Source organism: Mustela nigripes, chromosome 6, assembly GCF_022355385.1.
Source record: "Mustela nigripes isolate SB6536 chromosome 6, MUSNIG.SB6536, whole genome shotgun sequence".
NCBI lineage: Eukaryota > Metazoa > Chordata > Mammalia > Carnivora > Mustelidae > Mustela > Mustela nigripes.
In genome coordinates this window covers 91,094,104-91,117,640 of record NC_081562.1, presented here as the reverse complement: position 1 = coordinate 91,117,640, position 23,537 = coordinate 91,094,104, and the positions used below count along the sequence as shown (strand labels likewise).

The 23,537-nt window shown below is 37.6% G+C and overlaps 2 protein-coding genes across 2 annotated transcripts in view; both read left to right on the top strand.

Moving 5' to 3' along the window:
• The window catches only part of LOC132020374 (olfactory receptor 6C2-like), a 13,322-nt gene extending 1,364 nt beyond the window's left edge, over positions 1-11,958 (top strand). Inside the window, 2 exon segments of the mRNA XM_059404533.1 lie at positions 9,822-9,884; positions 11,827-11,958. Coding sequence (XP_059260516.1) covers positions 9,822-9,884; positions 11,827-11,958 — 195 coding nt within the window.
• A 5,692-nt stretch (positions 11,959-17,650) lies between these two features.
• LOC132020373 (olfactory receptor 6C2-like) lies at positions 17,651-18,589 on the top strand. Its single transcript, XM_059404532.1, has one exon. It carries the CDS (start codon positions 17,651-17,653, stop codon positions 18,587-18,589), a length of 939 nt encoding a protein of 312 aa, XP_059260515.1.
• The last annotated feature ends 4,948 nt before the right edge of the window (positions 18,590-23,537 follow it).

The window sequence follows — 23,537 nt, the reverse complement described above, 5'->3', positions numbered from 1 at the left end:
GGCTCAGTTGGTTAAGCAGCTGCCTTTGGCTCAGGTCATGATCCCAGCATCCTGGGATTGAGTCCCACGTCAGGCTCCTTGCTCAGCAGGGAGCCTGCTTCTCCCTCTGCCTCTGCCTGCCATTCTGTCTGCCTGTGCTCTCTCTCTCCCCCTCTCTCTCTCTGATAAATAAATAAAATCTTAAAAAAATTTTAAAAAAATAAATTAAAACAAGAAACAACTTATCCTATATCAATATGAAATCATATATTACAAACGGTATATCAATTCAGCATATAGGTGGAAAATGAATTATGGGAGTTGTGTAGTTCTCAACTTTGAGGAATTTTAGTTCTCAATATAGAGGAACAATAAAGAAAATTGAGAAAAAAGTCTAAGGAGAAATTGTGATGGGCCCAACATTATGCAGATACTTTTTTTTTTTTAGTTTTATTTCAGTGTTCCAAGAGTCATTGTTTATGCATCACAGCTAGTGCTCCATGCAATACATGCCCTCCTTAATACCCACCACCAGGCTCTCCCAACCCCTACTCCCTTCTCCTTCAAATCCTGTTTGTTTCGCAGAGTCTGAAGTCTCTCATGGTTCATCTCCCTCTCTGATTTCCCCCAACTCCCTTCTCCTCCCCTTCACCCAATGTCCTCCATGTTATTCCTTATGCTCCACAAGTAAGTGAAGCCATATAATAATTGATTCTCTCTGCTTGACTTATTTCACTCAGCATCATCTCTTCCAGTCCCATCCATGTTGATACAAAAGTTAAATATTCATCCTTTCTGATGGAGGCATACCACTCCATAGTATATACGGACCACATCTTCTTTATTCATTTTTCTGTTGAAGGGCATCTTGGCTCTTTCCACAGTTTGGTGACTGTGGTCATTGCTGCTATGAACATTGGGGTACAGATGGCCCTTCTTTTCACTATGTCTGTATCTTTGGGGTAAATACTCAATAGTGCAATTGCAGGGTCATGGGAAAGCTCTATTTTTAATTTCTTAAGAAATCTCCACACTGTTTTCCAAAGTGGATGCACCAACTTGCATTCCCACCAACAGCGTAAGAGGGTTTCCCTTTCTCCATATCCTTTCCAACACTTGTTGTTTCCTGTCTTGCTAATTTTGGCCATTCTAACTGGTGTAAGGTGGTATCTCAATGTGGTTTTGATTTGAATCTCCCTGATGGCTAGTGATGATGAACATTTTTTCATGTGTCTGTTGGCCATTTGCATGTCTTCTTTGGAGAAGTGTCTGTTCATGTCTTCTGCCCATTTTTTGATGTGATTATCTGGCAGATAGATACTTCTTACTCTCCTGGAACTTCTGTGTCTTCTTTGTTTTTGTTTTTAAAAGATTTTATTTATTTATTTGACAGACAGAAACCACAATTAGGCAGAGAGAGGAGGGGAAGCAGGCTTCCCACTGAGTGGAGAGCCTGATGTGGGGCTTGATTCCAGGACCCTGGGATCATGACCTGAGCTGAATGCAGAGGCTTTAACTCACTGAGCCACCAAGGCACCCCTGTGTTTTTTTTTTTTTAAGATTTTATTTATTTATTTGAGAGAGAGAGAGCATGAGAGTAGAGAGGTCAGTAGGATAAGCAGATTACCTGCTGAGCAGGAAGCCGGATGTGGGACTTGATTCCGGGACCCCAGGATCATGACCTGAGCCAAAGGCAGTTGCTCAACCAAATGAGCCATCCAGGTGCCCACCCTTGTGTCTTCTTCTTTTTTTTTTTTAAATTTATTTTTTATTTATTTTGAGCATAACAGTATTCATTATTTTTGCACCACACCCAGTGCTCCATGCAATCCATGCCCTCCATAATACCCACCACCTGGTACCCCAACCTCTCACCCCCACCCCTTCAAAACCCTCATATTGTTTTTCAGAGTCCATAGTCTCTCATGGTTTCCCTACCCTTCCAATTTCCCCCAAATCCCTTCTCCTCTCTAACTCCCCATGTCATCCATGCTATTTGTTACACCCCAGTGTCATCTTATTCTATATTTCAGTCAACTCTTTTTAGTCTTGTCAGGTATACATTAGTCATTAGTCTTGTGTGTTGTATTTATTCCATCCATGTCACTGCTTTCCCCTCCTTGCAACACTACCTCTTTCAAAGTATTTTCTCTTTTCCAGAGGATAAGAACACTGATTTTTAGGAAACATAAGCTCTGTTCCCCTCAACTCTGCTTTGTTAATGCTGCCTCACAATAAACGTGAATTTGAACAAAATTCTAATAGGCATCCTTGCCTCTTCTTATCTGAACTTATTAAAACATGTACAAAAAATCATTACATACACAAAAATGTAACCAACAAGTCTTTTTTTTTTTAATAAAGATTTTATTTATTTTTACACGCAGAGAGAGAGAGAGAGCACAAGTAAGAAGAGCTGCGGTCAGAGGGAGAGGGAGAAGCAGGCTGTCCGCTGAGTGGGGAGCCCACCATGAGGCTTGATTCCAGGACCCTGGGACTGTGACCTGAGCCAAAGGCCACGGCTTAACAACTGAGCCACCTAAGCACCCTCCAAAGTCTTAATAATAATTGAAAGGCTATCTCTTCTGAGTAATTATTCCAAAACCAAGTACTAAAGCAAGTAAAAAAATCACTGACTTAACATCAGGCAGTGGCTGAAACAATGAGGACTGGAGGAGCTGAGATTATGCAAAGGGTAGAATTGTGAGAAGATGAACTAATTGTAAATAGTTGCTTTTGTTGGGGCTGATTCCATGTTAAAACCTGTTAAACCCCTAGGGCCTGCCTGGGGCTACTTAGCCATAGTGACTCCATGTTGCCTAGGTAGCCATTTTGTTGTTTAATAAATGTCTCAGCCATTACTGATACCTGTTCTGGGTAACCGTTGCTAAAACACATACCTAAAACAAGGCCATTTTGTTGTTTAATAAACACCTGAGCAGTTACTAGTATCAGTTCTGGGTAACCGTTACTAAAGGACACAGGTAGGAGACATCCAATCAGCCAAAGCCACATATGTAGATGTATGCGGTTGTGCCCTATAAAACTAGCCTGTAAGACCAAGGGGTGGTCGCTGTCTTCGGAGGTGGCCCTGCCCGGTCAATCTGACTTCTAATGCTTGGCATAGAATAAAGCTTTACATAACTTTCACTTTGTCTCAACCTCATTCCCCTGGCCAGTCATTCTAACTTCCAATGCTTAGCATAGAATAAGGCTTTGCATAACTTTCACTTTGTCTCAGTCTTGGTCCTTTGATAATGGACCCAACACTTTAACTTTTTTTTAAAAAAAGATTTTATTTATTTGACAGAGAGAGAGGGCACAAGCAGACAGAGCATCAGGCAGAGGGAGAGGGAGTAACAGGATCCCCATAGGGCAGGGATTCATGACTGAGCTGAAGACAGACACTTAACTGACTTAGCCACCCAGGAGCCCCTAACCCTTTTTTTTTTTTTTTAAAGATTTTATTTATTTATTTGACAGACAGAGATCACAAGTAGGCAGAGAGGCAGGCAGAGAGAGAGAGGAGGAAGCAGGCTTCTTGCCGAACAGAGAGCCTGATTTGGGGCTTGATCCCAGGTCCTGGGATCATGTCCTGAGCCAAAGGCAGAGGCTTTAACCCACTGAGCCACCCAGCCACCCCAAGAGCCTCTAACTCTTGAGGACATTTTCACATTCGTGACTCTGGTGGATTAAAGATACTTGCCAGTTCCTTGTTATTTTCCAGATCAGAAGGTCCAGTTTCTTTCCTCTCTCATTTAATCTTGACTATCTTTATGACTTGATTGTGACCATCAAATATGATAAAAGTGAAGTTGTATCACTTCAGAAATTAGGTCTTTGGAGACTTGTAGCTTCCATTTTCTTTTTTGGAACAGATGCTTTGGGGAACACAGGTGTTAGGTAAGGAGTTTGAATACCCTGAGGTTGTTATACAGTGAGCAGAGAGATAATTGCAGAGAGGCTGCATAGAGAGAAATACTTGCTCAACCCCCTTTTCATTCAGCCATCTTAGTTTTGGTGACATCTGATGAATAAGCCACCTTGGACATCAGCTTTGATGAGCCTTCACATGATTCCAAAACTACTCACCACTGATTACAACTAAATGAAAGACCCATGTGGGAACCACCCAGCTATCCCATGTCTTCTCCTAGAATTGCAAGTGTCAAAGAGTTTTTTTTATCCACTAAAACTTGAAGTGATATGTTATACAGCAATAGGTATTCAAAAATAGGGTCCACGATAAATGCTTTGCAGGGGAAACAGCAGATCTCTTGGTGGTCTTGCAAGGCTAGGGAAACCATACGGGACACTGGAGAGGCCTGAATGAAAAGTCTTCAAGCTGAAGAATTTTGAGTTTTCTCACCCCATTCTGAATGTACAATATGTCCAAAAAATGTTAATTAAAAAATAAAAAAGCCCCAAGGCTTAGATGTGAAAATAGTAGATCAAAAATATAAGCCTGAAAGAAGTCAAACTCTCACTCTTTGCAGATGATATAGTACTATATGTGGAAAATCCAAAGACTCCACTCCAAATCTGCTAGAACGTATACAGGAATTCAGTAAAGTGTCAGGATATAAAATCAATGCACAGAAATCAGTTGCATTTCTTTACACCAACAACAAGACAGAAGAAAGAGAAATTAAGGAGTCCATCCCATTTATAATTGCACCCAAAACCATAAGATACCTAGGAATAAACCTAACCAAAGAGGCAAAGAATCTATACTCAGAAAACTACAAAGTACTCATGAAAGAAAAGGAGGAAGACACAAAGAAATGGAAAAACGTTCCATGCTCCTGGATTGGAAGAACAAATATTGTGAAAATGTCTATGCTACCCAAAGCAATCTATACATTTAATGCAATCCCTATCAAAATCCCATCCATTTAAAAAAAATAAATTTATTTTTTATTTATTTTCAGCATAACAGTATTCGTTATTTTTGCACCAATCCCATCCATTTTTTAAAAAAAAATAAATGGAACAAATAATCCTAAAATTTGTATGGAACCAGAAAAGATGACGAATAGCCAAAGGAATATTGAAAAAGAAAGCCAAAGTTGCTGGCATCACAATTCCGGACTTCAAGCTCTATTACAAAGCTGTCATCATCAAGACAGTATGGTACTGGCACAAAAACAGACACATAGATCAATGGAACAGAATAGACAGCCCGGAAATAGACCCTCAACTCTATGATCAACTAATCTTCAACAAAGCAGGAAAGAATGTCCAATGGAAAAAAGACAGCCTCTTCAATAAATGGTGTTGGGAAGATTGGACAGCCACATGCAGAAAAATGAAATTGGACCATTTCCTTACACCACACATGAAAATAGACTCGAAATGGATAAAGGACCTCAATGTGAGAAAGGAATCCATCAAAATCCTTGAGGAGAACACAGGCAGCAACCTCTTTGATCTCAGCTGCAACAACTTCTTCCTAGGAACATTGCCAAAGGCAAGGAAAGGAAGGGCAAAAATGAACTATTGGGATTTCATCAAGATCAAAAGCTTTTGCACAGCAAAGGAAACAGTTAACAAAACCAAAAACAACTGACAGAATGGGAGAAGATATTTGCAAACGACATATCAGATAAAGGGCTAGTATCTAAAATCTCTAAAGAACTTATCAAGCTCAACACCCAAAGAACAAATAATCCAGTCAAGGAATGGGCAGAGGACATGAACAGACATTTCTGCAAAGAAGACATCCAGATGGTCAACAGACACATGGAAAAGTGCTCCACATCACTCGGCATCAGGGAAATACAAATCAAAATCACAATGAGATACCACCTCACACTAGTCAGAATGGCTAAAATTAACAAGTCAGGGAATGACAGATGCTTGTGAGGATGAGGAGAAAGGGGAACCGTCCTACACTGTTGGTGGGAATGCAAGCTGGTGCAACCTCTCTGGAAAACAGCATGGACATTCTTCAAAAGGTTGAAAATAGAGCTACCCTATGACCCAGCAATTGCACTACTGGGTATTTACCCTAAAGATACAAATGTAGTGATCTGAAGGGGCACATGCACCTGAATGTTTATAGCAGCAATATTCACAGTAGCCAAACTATGGAAAGAACCTAGATGTCCATCAACAGATGAGTTGATAAAGAAGATGTGGTGTATATATACACAATGGAATACTATGCAACCATCAAAAGAAATTGAAATCTTGCTATTTGTGATGACGTGGATGGAACTAGAAGGTATTAAGCTTAGTGAAATCAATCAGAGAAAGATAATTATCATATGATCCCCCTGATAGGAGGAAGTTGAGAGGCAACATGGGGAGTATGGGGGATAGGAAAGGAATAAATGAAACAAGATCGGATTGGGAGGGAGACAAACCTTAAGAAACTCTTAATCTCACAAAACAAACTGAGGGTTGCTGGGGGGAGGTGGTAGGGAGAGGGTGGTTGGGTTATGGACATTGGGGAGGGTGAGTGCTATGGTGAGTGCTGTGAAGTGTGTGAACCTGGCGATTCACAGACCTGTATCCCTGGGACATTATATGTTCATAAAAGAGAATTTAAAAAAATGGAAAAAAAATATGAGCTGGAGTGTAAGTCTGCTGGCTTTGCTGTCCTTCTTCCCTTCCTTCTCTTCCTGTGCATTTCCAAAGGAGGAAAGTGTCTCTTTAAAGCAAGAGCCTGCATCTGGCGTTGGTACCCTTTCTGACGGTTATTAACACTGATCCAGTTCTGTTGTCTGTAGTCCCTCTCCCTGAATGCACTTGATGCATGGCTTTGGTGGCTCCTGTGAGACTCGCCTCTCTCCCTGCTCCCAGTTCAGCAATCTGGTAACTTTGTAGCCTTACCTCTATTAATTCCCCAGACTGAGGTCTGAGGGCTTGTGTCTGATCCTTGAGACCTACTCTTAACACTGATTTAAAAATGAAAAATTATCTTGTAGTCATTAAAGGAATGAATAAATTGGTCAGAAATCTCACAAAACATTTCCAGCCTGTATGGTCAAAATAAAAATTCTACCAATTATTTTAAAAGAAATTACTACACAAACTCTTCCAAAGAATAGGAGATGTATCCTCAGTACACTGTAGCATTAATACCCAAACCTGATAAGGACTATCAAGAATAGGAAATTACAGAGGATTCTCACTCAAAAACACAGGTGCAGGAGTCTTAATGAAAATATCAATAACCAAATCAGTGATATATTAAAAGTATAATATAGTACTTAAAAAGTATAAGTATAATAAATATAAGTGTAGGTATAAGTATGAAAAGTATATTATAGTACTTAAAAAAGTACCTCAATGTGTACTCATCTCAGAAATGTGAATTGGTTTAATATTAGAAAAATCTATTTATTTTTCAGAACTGTAACTGAATTAAAAGAGAAACATGTAATAATCTCTGTAGGTATAGAATGGGCATTGGTGAACAGCAATATCTATTCATTAATTATTTAATCTTAGGAAATTAGGAACAGAAAGTTACTTTCTTAGCATGAGAAAGGAAAGCCTACAACAAAGACCATTGTGAAATAAATAATACTGGCCTATGTATCTCTCTCTTTTATTTATTTATTTATTTATTTATTTATTTATATTTTTATTTTTTTATTAATTAATTTTTTATTTTTTATAAACATATATTTTTATCCCCAGGGGTACAGGTCTGTGAATCACCAGGTTTACACACTTCACAGCACTCACCAAAGCACATACCCTCCCCAATGTCCATAATCCCACTCCCTTCTCCCAAACCCCCTCCCCCCAGCAACCCTCAGTTCGTTTTGTGAGATTAAGAGTCACTTATGGTTTGAAATAGAAAGATGTTTACTGGGCACCTGGGTGGCTTAGTCAGTTAAACATCTGTCTTTGGCTCAGGTCATGATCCCAGGGTTTTAGGATCAAGTCCCTCATTGGGCTCCCTGCTCAGGTGGGAGCCTGCTGATCCCTCTGCCCCTCCCCCTTTCATGCTCACTCTTTTTCTCTCGCAAAAAGATTTTAAGGTAAAAATGTAAGTTAAAATGCTGCGTGGTATTCTTTTTTTTTTCCAAAAAGATCAGATATATTAAAAGTATAAAAATTAAAATATAACACATAGAAATTACATGTAAATAGTTGAACACAATAAGGTCTAAGTACAAAACCAATGGAAGAAATTATAAAGAAATGATTACTAGATAAAACAAACTTTGCATACCTTAAAAATAACTATGGAACAACCTGAAATGACAACAATAAGCTGAATTTCTATATAAGAAACTGGAAGACACCTTTCTTAGCTTCCTTCCCCAAATACTTCGTTGAACACCTGCAGGCTGTTTATAGACACCAAAACAAAAATATTGTAGTCAAATAACCATGTTTCCAATAAGGATTTTCTGCTGTTTATTCTTAGGATTTTTGCTTGTTTGACTGCTTAATTCTATTGCCTCCCATCAGGTTATTTTAAATGCGTGGACTTCATTAATTTGTTCAACACATGCTTTTATCACACCCCAACCAAGGCCAGACTGTGCTAGATACCAGGAACATATACTGGTGGACAAAACAGATACAGTCTCTTCCATCACAAAACTTAAGAAGATAAACATTAATCAAGTGATCACACAAACTACATTAAAAAAAAAAATAGAACACAATGATGACATATAAAAAGGACTTTACCTATTGGGGTATGGGATGTGTATGTATCAAAGATTTCCCTAAAGAATTCATATAAACTTCCAGGATATACAGTGTGAAAATACATGCTTTTAAAAAACATTTTATTTTTATATAACCTATGTGTACCATTAGTGAAGCAATTTTTAATAATTTTTTACATTATTTTAGTACATAAATTACATGGGTAATTTTAAAAGAAATATGTTATTTTGATGTCTAGATAGTATTTATTAAGTTGAACAGTATTAATCATGAAATCACCTTATAATCTAGGTAAGATTGAAGTTGTTTAATCTTAGATGAATAAAAGTATCTTTCTAAACTCTCTGAAAAAATCAATCATCCTAAAGAAGACTTCAGGCACACCATTAAAAAAGAAGGCTAGTATAATCTCAGATTCTAACAGGAATAAATCATTTGACAAATATCGAAGAACTTACTGTGTGAGATGCGTGATATTATTCTTAAAAAAAAATATATATATATATGTATGCAAACGTGGGTAACATTTTGAAGGACAACCACCTAAATAATAATGTTCACTTTTGGGTTTTAGAGGTTCTATGATTTTTTAATGTTTCATATCTACTTTTGAATTGTTCTATATTAAATATGCATATATGTGTAGTTTTATATGGGAAGACTGTTGCCTAACTCATTGCACTGCCTAAACCATGTGTGAATATATGATGAAGAATAGTTCTGATTTGTAATTAGAATCTTACTTTTCTATGCCTGGATTGAGCTGATTTCTCTTATTACCTCTCTTTCTCTCCAAGGGTACTAACCCCATTGGTGCTTGGGTTGGGATTTTTTTTTGCCAGAATAAATTATAGTTTAGATTCATCAGAGGGTTTTGATTCAGGGGCCTTAGGGACCTTTTTATTGAGTTTTTTTTTTCTATGCACCATATTTGAAGGAGGTAATAAGGAGGGTCTTTAATTTAAAAATCTGTTTGGCCTCATAGAAAATGAGAACACCCATTTTTGAAGACCTAGAGAGGCTTCTTAACTTTTGAACTTAGTTATCTTCCCTTTCCTTAGAGTGCACAGACATAGTTCCTCATTTGAAAATAGGATGGTATATCTTGTAACCTAGCAGCCATATGTATATTCATAGTGAGTATGGGTTCCTAAGGGCCAAAAAATGTGCTTAGATGCTCCTACTGGTATCTTGTTGTTCAGTTGGAGGTTCACTTATGCCACTTGAGGTACAGCTTCCAAGTGAAACAACGAAGAATGTCAAAGGTAAGTACTGAATCTTTTACTTGTCAGGTACCCTTAGTATTTGTAACTGATGGAGAGGATATTTTTGCTTTTCTCTATATAATATGTTTCACTACATATTTTAATCTGGGAGAGAAAATAAAATACTTCTTTCTTTTTTTACATTAAAAAAAGATTTTATTTATTCATTTGATAAAGAAAGAGAACACAAGTGGGTGATGAGGCAGAGGGAGAAACAGGCTCCCTGCTGAGCTGGGAGCCCGATCCCAGGACCTAGAGATCATGCCCTGAGCTGTTCATGAGCCAAAGGCAGATGCCTAACCATCAGAGCCATCCAGGAGCCCCCCTTTTTTGAACATTTTTAAAAGCAGTTTCCACGCCCAATATGGAGCTTGAACTCACGACCCTGAGATCAAGAGTGGCATGCTCTACTGACTGAGCCAGTCAACTTTTCCTCAAATACTTCTTTCAAACTTTATTTTTGATATTAAGACAATTTTTGAGATTTTTTTAAATAGAGCAAATGAACCTTCATCAAATTGACAACATGGGCAGACTCATTTAATCTATAATTAAATTGATAGCTTCGCAGGTATAGTGGTTTGATTGGCACACAGAAACAAGTCTCCAGGTGTCTACAGAACCCTCACTTTGTCTCTATTTCTTCTATCAAGTGTCTGTCTACATATCTATTCCATTTATCTCAATTATCAATGGGAAATATTCAATTAGAAAAATCTCCTTCTATTTTAGCACCAGTGTCACTAATTGTTGATCTGTCTCATAAACCCAGGTTAATATCTCTCCCCACCCCTCTTTTTTGTAATATCTTCAACCTTGGTATTATACTGGGGAAATTTTCTTAGTGGAAACTGATACTATTCACTCATTTCACAAAAGTAAAGTGAGCTTCATATCCTTGATGCAGGAAACATACATTTGTTGGGAATAATAAAAAAGTCAGAGGAAGCTATTTAGACACCAAACTAATTGGGTCTTATGGGGATGCTTTTTAAATTTTCTAATGGGAGAAGACATGAAATATTATAACAACTTTAGCCAATAAAAATACAGTGTAAGCCACATTTGCAATCCAGAATTTTCCAATAGTACCATTTACAAAAGTGGTAGAAACAAGCAAGATTTTTTTAAGTTATATATTTCTCTATCTAAATATATCCAGCATATTATCATTTCAGTGACTATCCATAATAAAATTATTGAGATATTTAATATTAAGCTTTCTTATAAAGTCTTCTAAATATTATATGTATTTTATAGTTGCTGCATATCTCATCCAAACCAGTCACATTTTTTGTTTTGAAAGATGACCTTTTATTACTCTTATGTACAGGAAATTCAAGAGAATCCACTCAGTCCAGTTTAGTGGCCAGTTCTTTAGCCTTTGCCTTTTCCAACTGGCAATGTGAGTCATGGACTTTTGACCCAGGATGTTTCCTCCCCAGTAACAGTGGATTTCATCCTATCTGTCAGTCATTGGTCCTGATAGCTTCCACCTGCTTAGCCAGAGCTCCTTTGTCTTCTGAGTTAACCTGGATGAAGGTGACAGGGTGCAGGTCTTCTGTGGACCAGATGCACCAGCCTGGCCTTCCCCTTGATAATGCAGTAGGGAACCCCCATCTAATGACACAGGGTGGGCAGGAAGACAACCAGCTCAGTAGGATCCAGGTATATATAATCATTACCATCTGAGCCTTCTTGTTTTCCACCAAGGTGGTGACAGTTTGCAGAGAGGTGGCCTCTTACTGGAGACATCTCCTTTGCAGGCAGCTTTCTTCTCAGCTGAGCAAACCATTTCTACTTCTTGTCTTGCTTTGTCTCTGTATTTGTGGGCCAGCTTAAGCAGTTGAGTTGCTGTTTGGTGGTCCAAGACCTGGGCGAATTGGTTAATTACAGGAGGTACTTTTAGATGTTTATAGAGAATAGCCCTTTGCTGCTGCAGTTGGATATAGCAGAGGAATTTGACAAAGCAGGTAAAGTTCCTTTTGGGCTAGATGTCCTTTCTGATGCCCAAATTCTTTGCCCTTTTCTCAAACAAGGGATGACCACCTCTTGGCCTCCTGTTTCTTCATGACAGCAGGGGCCAGGGCCAACTTTTCCCCCTTGTTTTCTTTCCTTTTGGCGTCTTGGATGGCTGAAGGAGAGAGTGAGACAAGCCACACTTTCAGTGTTCAGATAATAAATCACATGTGGCTAATCAAAAAGAATGTAATCTTGCCATTTGCAATGATGTGGACAGAACTAGAGGGTATTATGCTAAGCAAAATTTGTTAGTCAGAGAAAGATAAGCACCATATGATTTCAGTCATATTTGGAATTTAAGAAACAAAACAGATGAACATGGGGAAGGGAAGGAAAAATAAAATAAGATGAAAATTGAGAGGGAGGCAAACCACAAGAGACGCTGAACTCTAGGAAACAGTGTTGCTGGAGGGGAGGTGGGTGGGGGAGAAGGGATAATTGGGTAATGGGCATTAAGGAGGACACTTGAAGTGAGCACTGGGTGTTATATGCAAGTGATAAATCACTAAATTCTACTTCTGAAACTAGTAAAAAAAAAGTAAAGTATTCAGGCCACTTGGACACTTAAAAAAATAATTCATATGTGGCTAATGGCTACTGTGTTAAATAGCAGAGACCTAGAACATTGATCGAAAGTAGCAAAGGGCTGGATAGACCATGTATTCAATTAGGCATTTCAGAACCACAATTATGTTGCTCTTGCCCAGACCCTGAGTGATTGTGTAGTTGGCCTTTGGTCTTCTTACCACATTGATAGATATACTGATGTACGTCTAAATGGTATTAAGAAGAAGAACATCAATAATATAGAGGAAAATTCTGGAACATATGGTAATTTTTCCTTCTTCAGAGTGGATATGACCAATCCATTAAAAATATAATTAAATAGATGTTGGCAAAAAGCATCTCATGAAGAGCACTCTTTTGCCCATGTTCTCTAAAATACATCCTCATCCTTTTCACTAAAGTGAAAAATCCACTGTAGAGATTCATTTCTTTATTTATATTTAATATATATGTTTACATGATTCTGGTTGTGAAAGGGTAAATTCATCAAAATTTGTCATGCAAAACTCTGTGACAGACATTATATTTAGTGCTGGGTATAAACGAGAATATAAGATGTTTAAATTCCTTTCCCAAGTGGGACTTACAGTTAGTTTTAAGGGAGGGGACAGATAATTTTGGAAAGTGTTGATTATTAGGAAGAAACCTAAAAAGACTGGTGTATATTAGAGTGAACAGATGGGAGGAATCTCACCAAATTTGGTGGTCAGGGGTCAGTCCTAGAAGTAGATGACATTTGAATTGAACCCACAGTGACAACATGATTCCAGGAGTATGCTGACAGGAGAACAATGTAGGCAGATGGTTCAGCATGTGTAGAAACCAAAGGAGGTCTGCCCTGAGGATCAGACAGAAAGCCAGATAACCAGGATGTGGTCAAAGACAGTGGGGATGGGAGGTGACTAGTAGGCTATGGCATAAGCTTTGTTCTATGGATAATAAGAAACTATTGTTGCATTTTAAGTTAGGGAGGGACATGGACTAATGAGTATTTAAAAAAAGTTCCTCCAGCTGCCATGAATGAAAGAGTAGTTGAGAGGGGGAAAGAGGGTAAACGTATACTGTGCTGGTGAGCTTTTGTTAAATTAGAAGTGTATTTCATAGTCTCTCATGGTTCACCTCCCCTTCCAATTTCCCCCAACTCCCTTCTCCTCTTTAACTCCCCATGTCCTCCATGCTATTTGTTATGCTCCACAAATAAGTGAAATCATATGATGATTGACTCTCTCTGCTTGACTTATTTCACTCAGCATAATCTCTTTCAGTCCCGTCCATGTTGCTACAAAAGTTGGGTATTCATCCTTTCTGATGGAGGCATAATACTCCATAGTGTATATGGACCACATCTTCCAGGTAGTGGGTATTATAGAGGGCACGGATTGCATGGAGCACTGGTTGTGGTGCAAAAATAATGAATACTGTTATGCTGAAAATAAATAAAAAAATAAAAAAATAAATAAAAACCAGAAAGATCTAAAAAAAAAATGTATTTCATTGTAAAAAGATGCTGCAGTTGCCCCTTAACACAGATTTGAACTGTGTGGGTCCACTTTTGTGGATATATTTTTTCTTCTTTAATAAACACAGTAGAGTACTATAATTGTATTTTATCTTCCTTATGATTTTCTTTAACATTTTTCTCTAGCTTACTTTACTATAAAAGTACAATATATAATACTTACAATATGCAAATTATGTGTCAATTGACAGTTACATGTAAGGCTTCTTATTGGCAAGTCTTCTGGTCAACAGTAGGTTATCAGTAGTTAAATTTTTGGAAAGACAAAAGTTATACACAGAATTTTGACAGTGCAGGGTGTTGGTGCTTCTAACCTCTGTGTTTTTCAAGGGTCAACTCTGTGTGTGTGTATTTAGCTTTCCCTCTCTTTCAGGTGATAGTGAATAGACAGTATGAAGACTTATCTTTAAATTTAACATTTTATTTTTGAAATTATTTCAAGTTTATAGAAAGCTTGTGCAATTAAGAATAGTACAAAACACATCAGTATCCAATGCACATAATGTTGATATTTTATTCTACTTACTTTATTATTTGCTGTCTGTTTCTCTTCATAACAATTTTTATGACACATTTGTGGTTAAAATACAGATATCATGGCCCTTAACTACTGTATCCTTACATAATGCAGTGTGTATGTCTTAATAGAGATTTTTACTTGCAAGTCCACAGTAATGTTCTTGACTTCAGTGAATTTAACACCAAATCAATAATTTTATTAAATTTGCCATCCATACTTTTACTTTGTTCCTGACCAGTAACATCCTTTTTTTTTAGTTGCTTAAAAAAAGTAATTTATTATTTCTCACAATTCTATGGATTAGCTGAAAGTTTCTCTTTTTTGTTTTTAAAAAATTTTAAGTTTTAATTTCAATATACATTAATATATGGTGTTACATTAATTTCAGATATACAGTATAGTTATTCACCAATTCCATATATTACTCAGTGCTCATCAAGGTAAATGTATCTTTTTTTTTACATCAACTTTTTTTAGTATTTTTTTATTTTAAGCACAACAGTATTCATTATTTTTGCACCACACCCAGTTCTCCATTCAACCCATGCCCTCTACAATACCCACCACCTGGCACCCTGACCTCCCACCCCTTGCCCCGTCAAAACCCTCAGATTGTTTTTCAGAGTCCACAGTCTCTCATGGCTCACCTTCCCTTCCAATTTCCCCCAATGCCCTTCTTTTCTTTTTCTCCCCATGTCCTCCATGTTATTTGTTATGCTCCACAAATACGTGAAACCATATGATAATTGACTCTCTGTGCTTGACTTATTTCACTCAGCATAATCTCTTTCAGTCCCGTCCATGTTGCTACAAAAGTTGGGTATTTGTCCTTTCTGATGGAGGCATAGTGTATATGGACCACATCTTCCTTATCCATTCGTCCGTTGAAGGGCATCTTGGTTCTTTCCACAGTTTGGTGACCGTGACCATTGCTGCTATAAACATTGGGGTACAGATGGCCCTTCTTTTCACTACATCTGTATCTTTGGGGTAAATACCCAGTAGTGCAATGGCAGGGTCATAGGGAACATTTTTAATTGAATTTTTCTCCCTTCTAAACAGTACCTAAACTAGGTCAGTCATTGTATTTAATAGTTATGATTCTTTAACCTTCTTTGGAATATTTCCACAGCCTGTATATTTTGTTATTTTTTTGAGGTGCACATTTTTGAAGAATATAGTTTGTTTCCACTTCCTTTTTCAATAGAACTTCAGTTTGGGTTTCCTTGATGTTTTCTCCTCATTCAATTCAGGTTTCTCATTCTCAGAGTACTATATAGATAGTATGGTTATTTTCAGGGTGATACATATGATCACCAGGTCAAATTGTCCAATTATATGGTCATTACTTTTTTTTTTATAGCTAACAAGCAGTCTATATGAATACACTTAAAGAACACACAAGTTTTCTATTCCTCAACTAAAATTTACCCAGTTTTGTATCTCTCAATGGTTTTTGCCTGATTTGATCTTTGCTGTAGTGATTGCCAATGTCTGATTTCCAACTCAAGGTCTTGCTCCACATATGTGGGCTGGTCCTTGGCATTCTACTATGAACAAGAGTTCTCCCTTCCTATCAACTTATACTTGATCCATTGCCTGTGTATATGTTTGGTCTCATGAATTCTTAGTTTTCAATGCTTATAATTAATTTCTGTGCTTACTAATTATGGTGCTCAAATTGTCACACATTTTGCCAGTGGGACCTCCTTCAAGTTGGTTTCAGTGAACCTTGTTGCAAACCCCATTGTCTGAGAATTTCCTTACTTTTGGCATAGCAAGATGTTGCATGTTCACCTGTACCTATTTTATTTCAGTCCTGGATCAGCCATTTTTTTAAGGGGACCTCTGTTCATTCATCTTGGGGCTCTAGAGTGAGCTCAGTGCTATTTGGTTATCTTTTTACTTAGCCATTTTAGTGGGCTAAAAAATACAAGCAAGCATTATAGGTATAATACAGTATACAAATAAACATGCACTCATAGACATGAGCATATATAAAATGCATATATATCTTTATATACATATTTTCAGAATTATAAATTTATGCTGAAACTTCCCATTCTACTCCAACCATTTAGGATTCTTTCTTATCTTTCCCCAATCCATATTGATATCTTTCTAATTCCTTATAAAAATCTCTGACAATCAACATGTTCTCATTACTCAGTCCTATAATAAATCGAAAATAGTTTCAGCATAGTTTCATCCATACTCCTTGAAAAAACAAGTGTACTAAAAAGAATTCAGGATTTGTTCATATTACTTTTTATCCTCCTATCAGACCAAGACTGAGAGGATATAGTTAGATAATGTGTTCATCAGAACTTGCACTAGTCCTTTCTTTTCCCCACTGGTATGGTTATGGTATTCATTTGAGATGAAAATTGGTTGATTTTTTCCAGTTCAGCTTTCAGTTTTATGTCCTCCTTCTTGTCATCATTGACTTAAATTGATTTTGTTTTGAGTATTCATATTAGAAAGTTTACAAAAGGCAAAACGATATGACAACTGTATGAAACTATTAAAAGTGTATGGTGGAAGTGTCATTCCCTGATGGGAAGGAATTAAAGAAATTATATAAGAGCATCCCAGAGCACATTTGTATGTGGTTGATACTAATCTAGAAAAGGGGAAGAAATTAATGATGTGAAAAACAGACAAGGAGAGCTGCTATGTGAAGAGCTAAATGTCTTCTTGAGGTGATCAGAGACTGGCTTCAGAAAATACAAAAAATAATATCTGTACAGTACTTATTATTTCCTTCATACTATCATAAGCATGTACTTAGTTTATCTTATTTAAACCTCATAGTAACTTTAAGATGTAGTATTATCATTACCCCATCTTACAGAGGAGGAAATTGGGAGCACATTTTGGTTAAAGGACTTGTCCAAGGTAGTTCATGTAATAGATGACAAACTCGACAAACTGTGTTTGTTTCATTGTGGTACATTCAGTGGGACTAAGGTCACCACCTCATGAAAGACCTGTTTTGCAGTTATACAAGGCACAGCATGTGACTAGGTTTAATTTTTGTTTATAGTCACTATTCATCCTGTCATATTTTGACATTGCTCCTCAGATCCAATTTCTGTGACTTTTATGTGAAGATTGGGCAGTGGTGTGAAGCCAATGATGAGAAACCATTCAGCAGTAACAACGTTCATCTTACTGGGTTTGACAAATGACCCACAGCTAGAGATTTTTATTTTTATCTTTCTGTTTATCTCATATATGTTAAGTGTAATTGGGAATCTGACCATAATTTCTCTCATCTTGGTAGATTCTCATTTAAAAACAGCTATGTATTTTTTTCTTCAAAATTTCTCTTTATTAGAAATCTCATTCGCAACTGCCTGTGTCCCCGCATACCTATACGTCATATCAAGTGGGGACAGAACCATCACCATCAAGGCTTGCTTCAGCCAAATCTTTTTTATTGTACTCTTTGGATCTACAGGATTTTTCCTTTTGGCTGTGATGTCTTACGATCGCTACGTGGCTATCTGCAAACCCCTGTATTATGTGACCATCATGGACAACAGAGTCTGCAGGAATCTCATCCTCAGTTGTTGGGTATCTGCCTTATTGATTATCCTTCCACTCCTTGGTTTGAATCTCCATCTGGAATTCCGTGACTCTGTTATTGACCATTTTTATTGTGATGCTTCTCCATTACTGAAGAATTCATGTTCAGATACTTGGCCTATAGAGCAGCTGGTTATAGTCTGTGCTGTTTTGACCTTCATAATGACCCTTGTGTGTATAGTTCTGTCATACATATACATTGTTAGGACAATTCTAAGATTACCCTCTGTCGAGCAGAGGAAAAAAGCCTTTTCCACCTGTTCTTCCCACATGATTGTGGTTTCCATCATGTATGGCAGCTGCATATTTATGTATGTCAAGCCTTCAGCTAAGGATGAAGTGGCCATTAATAAGGCAGTTTCTCTGCTCACTATATCTGTTGCCCCTTTGTTGAACCCTTTCATTTATACCCTGAGAAATAAACAAGTAAAACAGTCTTTCCATGATACCCTTAAAAGACTTGCATCTCTTTCAGAGAAATATTAGATTTTCATATTGGGAGTTTAAATTAAAACAAGAAACAACTTATCCTATATCAATATGAAACCATATATTACAAATGGTATATCAATTCAGCATATAGGTGGAAATTGAATGAGGAGAGTTGTGTAGTTCTCAACTTTGAGGAATTTTAGTTCTCAATATAGAGGAACAATAAAGGAAATTTATAAGAGAATCTAAGGAAAAATTGTGATGGACCCAGAATTATGCAGATAGATACTTCTAACTTTTCTGGAACTTCTGTGTCTTCCTAATCTATATTTCAGTCAACTCTTTTTAGTCTTATCAGGTATACATTAGTCATTAGTCTTGTGTGTTGAATCTATTCCATTCATGTCACTGTTTTTCTCTCCTTGTAACACTACCTCTTTCAAAGTATTTTCTCTTTTCAAGAGGATAAGAATGCTGGAAAAATAAGCTCCCTTCACCTTCAACTCTGTTTTGTTAATCCTGCCTCATAATAATCATGTGGATTTGAAGAAAATTCTATAGTCATCCTTGCCTCTTCTAATCAGAACTTATTAAAACATGTATGAAAAATCATTACATAAACAAAGATATAACCAAATGGTCTTTTTAAAAAAGATTTTATTTATTTATTTAGACAGAGATTTGTTGAACCCCTGAGAAATAAGTAAAGCAGTCTTTTTGTGACATTGTGAAAATATTGGTATTTCATTTATAGAAATAGTAGAACACCATACTGAGAACTCAAATTAAAAGGTATATTATCAGAATATGGGTGGAAATTGAAGCCACTGAAAATGGCAAGTTTTGACAGGCATTAAAGAAAGTTTGGAAGAACATCTAATAAAGAATGATGAAGGATCCAGTATTATGAAATGGGCATTTCTTTACTCCTCTGCAACTGATTATATCTCCTCATAATCTGAAAGTCAGCTCTACTTAAGTTGTCTCTAATGTTCATTAGTCATTAGTTTTTCATGTCAAAACTGTTCTGGACATGTTACTGCTTTCCCCTCCTTGCAATGCAATCTGTTTTGAAGTGTCTTTCCTTCTCAAGGGGATAGCTACACTGATTTTCAGGATGTAAAGCAGTCTTCATTTCGGGCTTATCTATCGTGTCTCAAAATAAACAGTATGCGATCTCTTCCTTTTCATTCATAATTTTATTAATTGGGGTCCTCTCTATTGTCTTTTGGATTAGTTTGACCAGTGGTTTATTGATCTTATTGATTCTTTCAAGAAAACCAGCTTCTAGTTTTGTTGATGCATTCTACTGTATCTCTAGTTTCTATCTAGTTTCATTGATCTCTGCTCTAATCTTCATTATTTCCCTTCTTGTGTGTGGAGTTGGCTTAATTTGTTGTTGATTCTCCAGTTCTTTAAGGTGTAAAGAGAGCTGGTGTATTCTGGATTTTTCAATTTCTTTGAGGGAGGCGTGGATGGCTATGTATTTCCCCCTTAGGACCATCTTTGTTGTATCCCATAGGTTTTGGACTGAAGTGTCTTCATTCTCATTGGTTTCCATGAATTGTTTAAGTTCTTCTTTGATTCCTTGGTTGATCCAAACATTCTTAAGCAAGATGGTCTTTAGCTTCCAGGTGTTTGAATTCCTTCCAAATTTTTTCTTGTGGATGAGTTCCAGTTTCAAAGCATTGTGGTCTGAGAATATGCAGGGAATAATTTCAATCTTTTGGTATCAGTTGAGCCCTTATTTGTGACCCAGTATGTGGTCTATTCTGGAGAAAGTTCCATGTGCGCTAAAGAAGAATGTGCTTTGGAGAACAGTGTGGAGATTCCTCAAGAAATTAAAAATAGAGCTTCCCTATGACCCTGCAATTGCACTCTTTACCCCAAAGATACAGATGTCGTGAAAAGAAGGGCCATCTGTACCCCAACGTTTATAGCAGCAATGGCTACGGTCGCCAAACTGTGGAAAGAACCAAATGCCCTTCAATGGACAAATGTATAAGGAAGATGTGGTCCATATACACTATGGAGTATTATGCCTCCATCAGAAAGGATGAATACCCAACTTTTGTAGCAACATGGAGGGGACTGGAAGAGACGATGCTGAGTGAAATAAGTCAAGCAGAGAGAGTCAATTATCATATGGTTTCACTTATTTGTGGAGCATAACAAATAACATGGAGGACATGGGGAGGTGGAGAGGAGAAGGGAGTTGAGCGTAATTGGAAGGGGAGATGAACCATGAGAGACTATGGACTCTGAAAATCAACCTGAGGGTCTTGAAGGGGTGGGGGCTGGGAGGTTGGGGGAACAAAGTGGTGGGTATTAGGGAGGGCACGTATTGCATGGAGCACTGGGTGTGGTGCAAAAACAATGAATACTGTTATGCTGAAAAGAAATAAGAAAAATTGTGTATTCAGCTGTTGTTGGATGGAATGTAATGCATATGTCTGTTAGGTCTTGCAAGGTCTGTAGTATTGTTCATATCTACTGTTTTCTTATCAGTTCTGTTTGGATGGTCTTTCCACTATTAGAGCTTAGAATAGGTATTAAGGTTTCCAACTGTTATTGTATTGCTATATATTTCTTCTTTTGTTCTGTTAATAATTGCTTTCTATATTTAGGTGCTCTGATGTTGGGTGCACAAATGTTTACAATTGTAATATCTTACGGATGGTTTGACCTCTTTATCATTACAATAAGGACCTTCTTTTCCTCTTGACCATTCTCGAATCAAGTCTCTTTTTGTTTGATTTAAAAAAAAAAGACATACAAATGGCTATCAGATGCATGAAAAAATGTTCATCATCACTAGCCATCAGGGAGATTTAAATTAAAACCACATTAAGATACCACCTTACACCAGGTAGAATGGCCAAAATTAACAGACAGGAAACATGTGTTGGAGAGGATGTGGAGAAAGGGGAACCCTCTTCCACTGTTAGTGCGAATGCAAGTTGGTGCAGCCACTTTGGAGAACAGTGTGGAGATTCCTCAAGAAATTAAAAATAGAGCTTCCTTATGACTCTGCAATTGCACTTATTGGGTATTTACCCCAAAGATACAGATGTAGTGAAAAGAAGGGCCATCTGTACCCCAACGTTTATAGCAGCAATGACTACGGTCACCAAACTGTGGAAAGAACCAAGATGCCCTTCAACGGATGAATGGATAAGGAAGATGTGGTCCATATACACTATGGAGTATTATGTCTCCATCAGAAAGGATGGTTACCCAACTTCTGTAGCAACATGGACAGGACTGGAAGAGACGATGCTGAGTGAAATAAGTCAAGCAGAGAGTCAGTTATCATATGGTTTCACTTATTTGTGGAGCATAACAAATAACATGGAGGAAAAGGGGAGATGGAGAGGAGAAGGGAGTTGAGGGTAATTGGAAGGGGAGGTGAACCATGAGAGACTATGGACTCTGAAAAATAAACTGAGGGTTTTGAAGGGGTGGGGGCTGGGAGGTTGGGGGAACAAGGTGGTGGGTATTAGAGAGGGCACGGATTGCATGGAGCACTGGGTGTGGTGCAAAAACAATGAATACTGTTATGCTGAAGAGAAATAAAAAAAAAAAGACCAAAAAAAAAAAAAAAAGAAGAATGAGTATGCTGTGTTTCAGGGTGTAATGTTCTGTATATATTTATGAGGTCCATCTGGTCCAATGTGTCATTCAATGATCTTGTTTATTTATAGATTTTCTGCTTGGATGATCTGTCCATTACTGAGAGTGGTGTCTTAAGATCCCCTACTATTGGGGCACTTGGGTGGCTCAGTGGGTTAAAGCTTCTGCCTTCAGCTCAGGTCATGATCCCTGGGTCCTGGGATCGAGCCCCACATTGGGCTCTCTGCTAGGCAGAAAGCCTGCTTCCCTTCCTCTTTCTCTGCCTCTCTCTGCCTACTTGTGATCTCTTTCTCAAATAAATAAATAAATAAATAAAATCTTTTTAAAAGTCCCTACTATTAATGTATTCACATCAATATGACTCTTTATCTTGATTAACAGTTGTCTTATGTAGTTGGCTGCTCCCATATTAGGGGCATAAATAGTTACAATTGTTAGATCTTCTTGGTGGATAGACTCGTTAAGAATGATGTAGTGTCTTTCTGTATCTCTGACTACAGTCTTTAGTTTAAAATCTAATTTATCTGATATGAGAATCACTACCCCAGCCTTCTTTAGAGGCCCATTGGCATGAAAGATGCTTCTCCATCCCTTCACTTTCAGTCTGGATGTAACTTTAGGTTCAAAATGTGTCTCTTGTAGACAATATATGGACAGGTACTGTTGTTTTATCCAATCTGCAACCCCGTGGTGTTTTATGGGAGTGTTTAGGCTGTTCACACTGAGAGTGATTATTGAGAGATATGTTTTTATTGACATTGTGTTACCTGTGAAGTCCTTCTTTCTATAGATTTTCTCCATAAATTTATGTTCTATGACACTCTTGGGTTATTTCTTCTTTTATAGAACCCCCCTTAATATTTCTTGTAATGTGGCTTGGTGGTCACATATTCTTTTTTTAAAGATTTTATTTATTTATTTGACAGAGATTATTTGACCATAGAATTAAGGATCCATATTTGACAGAGAGAACACAAGTAGGCAGAGAGGCAGGCAGAGAGAGAGAGGAGGAAGCAGGCTCCCCACTGAGCAGAGTCCAATGCAGGGCTCAATCCCAGGACCCTGGGATCATGACCTGAGCTGAAGGCAGAGACTTTAACCCACTGAGCCACCCAGGGATCCCAGTCACATATTCTTTTAAATCTTGCAAGTCTTGGAAGCTCTTAATCTCTCCATCCATTTTAAATGTCAGCCATGCTGGATAAAGCATTCTTGGCTGTATGTTCTTTTCATTTAGTGCCCTGAATATTTCTTGCCAGCCCCTTCTGGCTTGCCAGGTTTCTGCGGACAGGTCTGACATTATTCTGATGGGTCTTCCTCTGTACGTAAGGAATCTCTTCCCCCAGCTACTCTCAAGAGCTCCTGTCTA

Coding starts and splice junctions, on each gene's coding strand:
- LOC132020373 (XM_059404532.1), top strand. CDS start 17,651: ATGAGAAACCATTCAGCAGTAACAACGTTCATCTTACTGGGTTTGACA.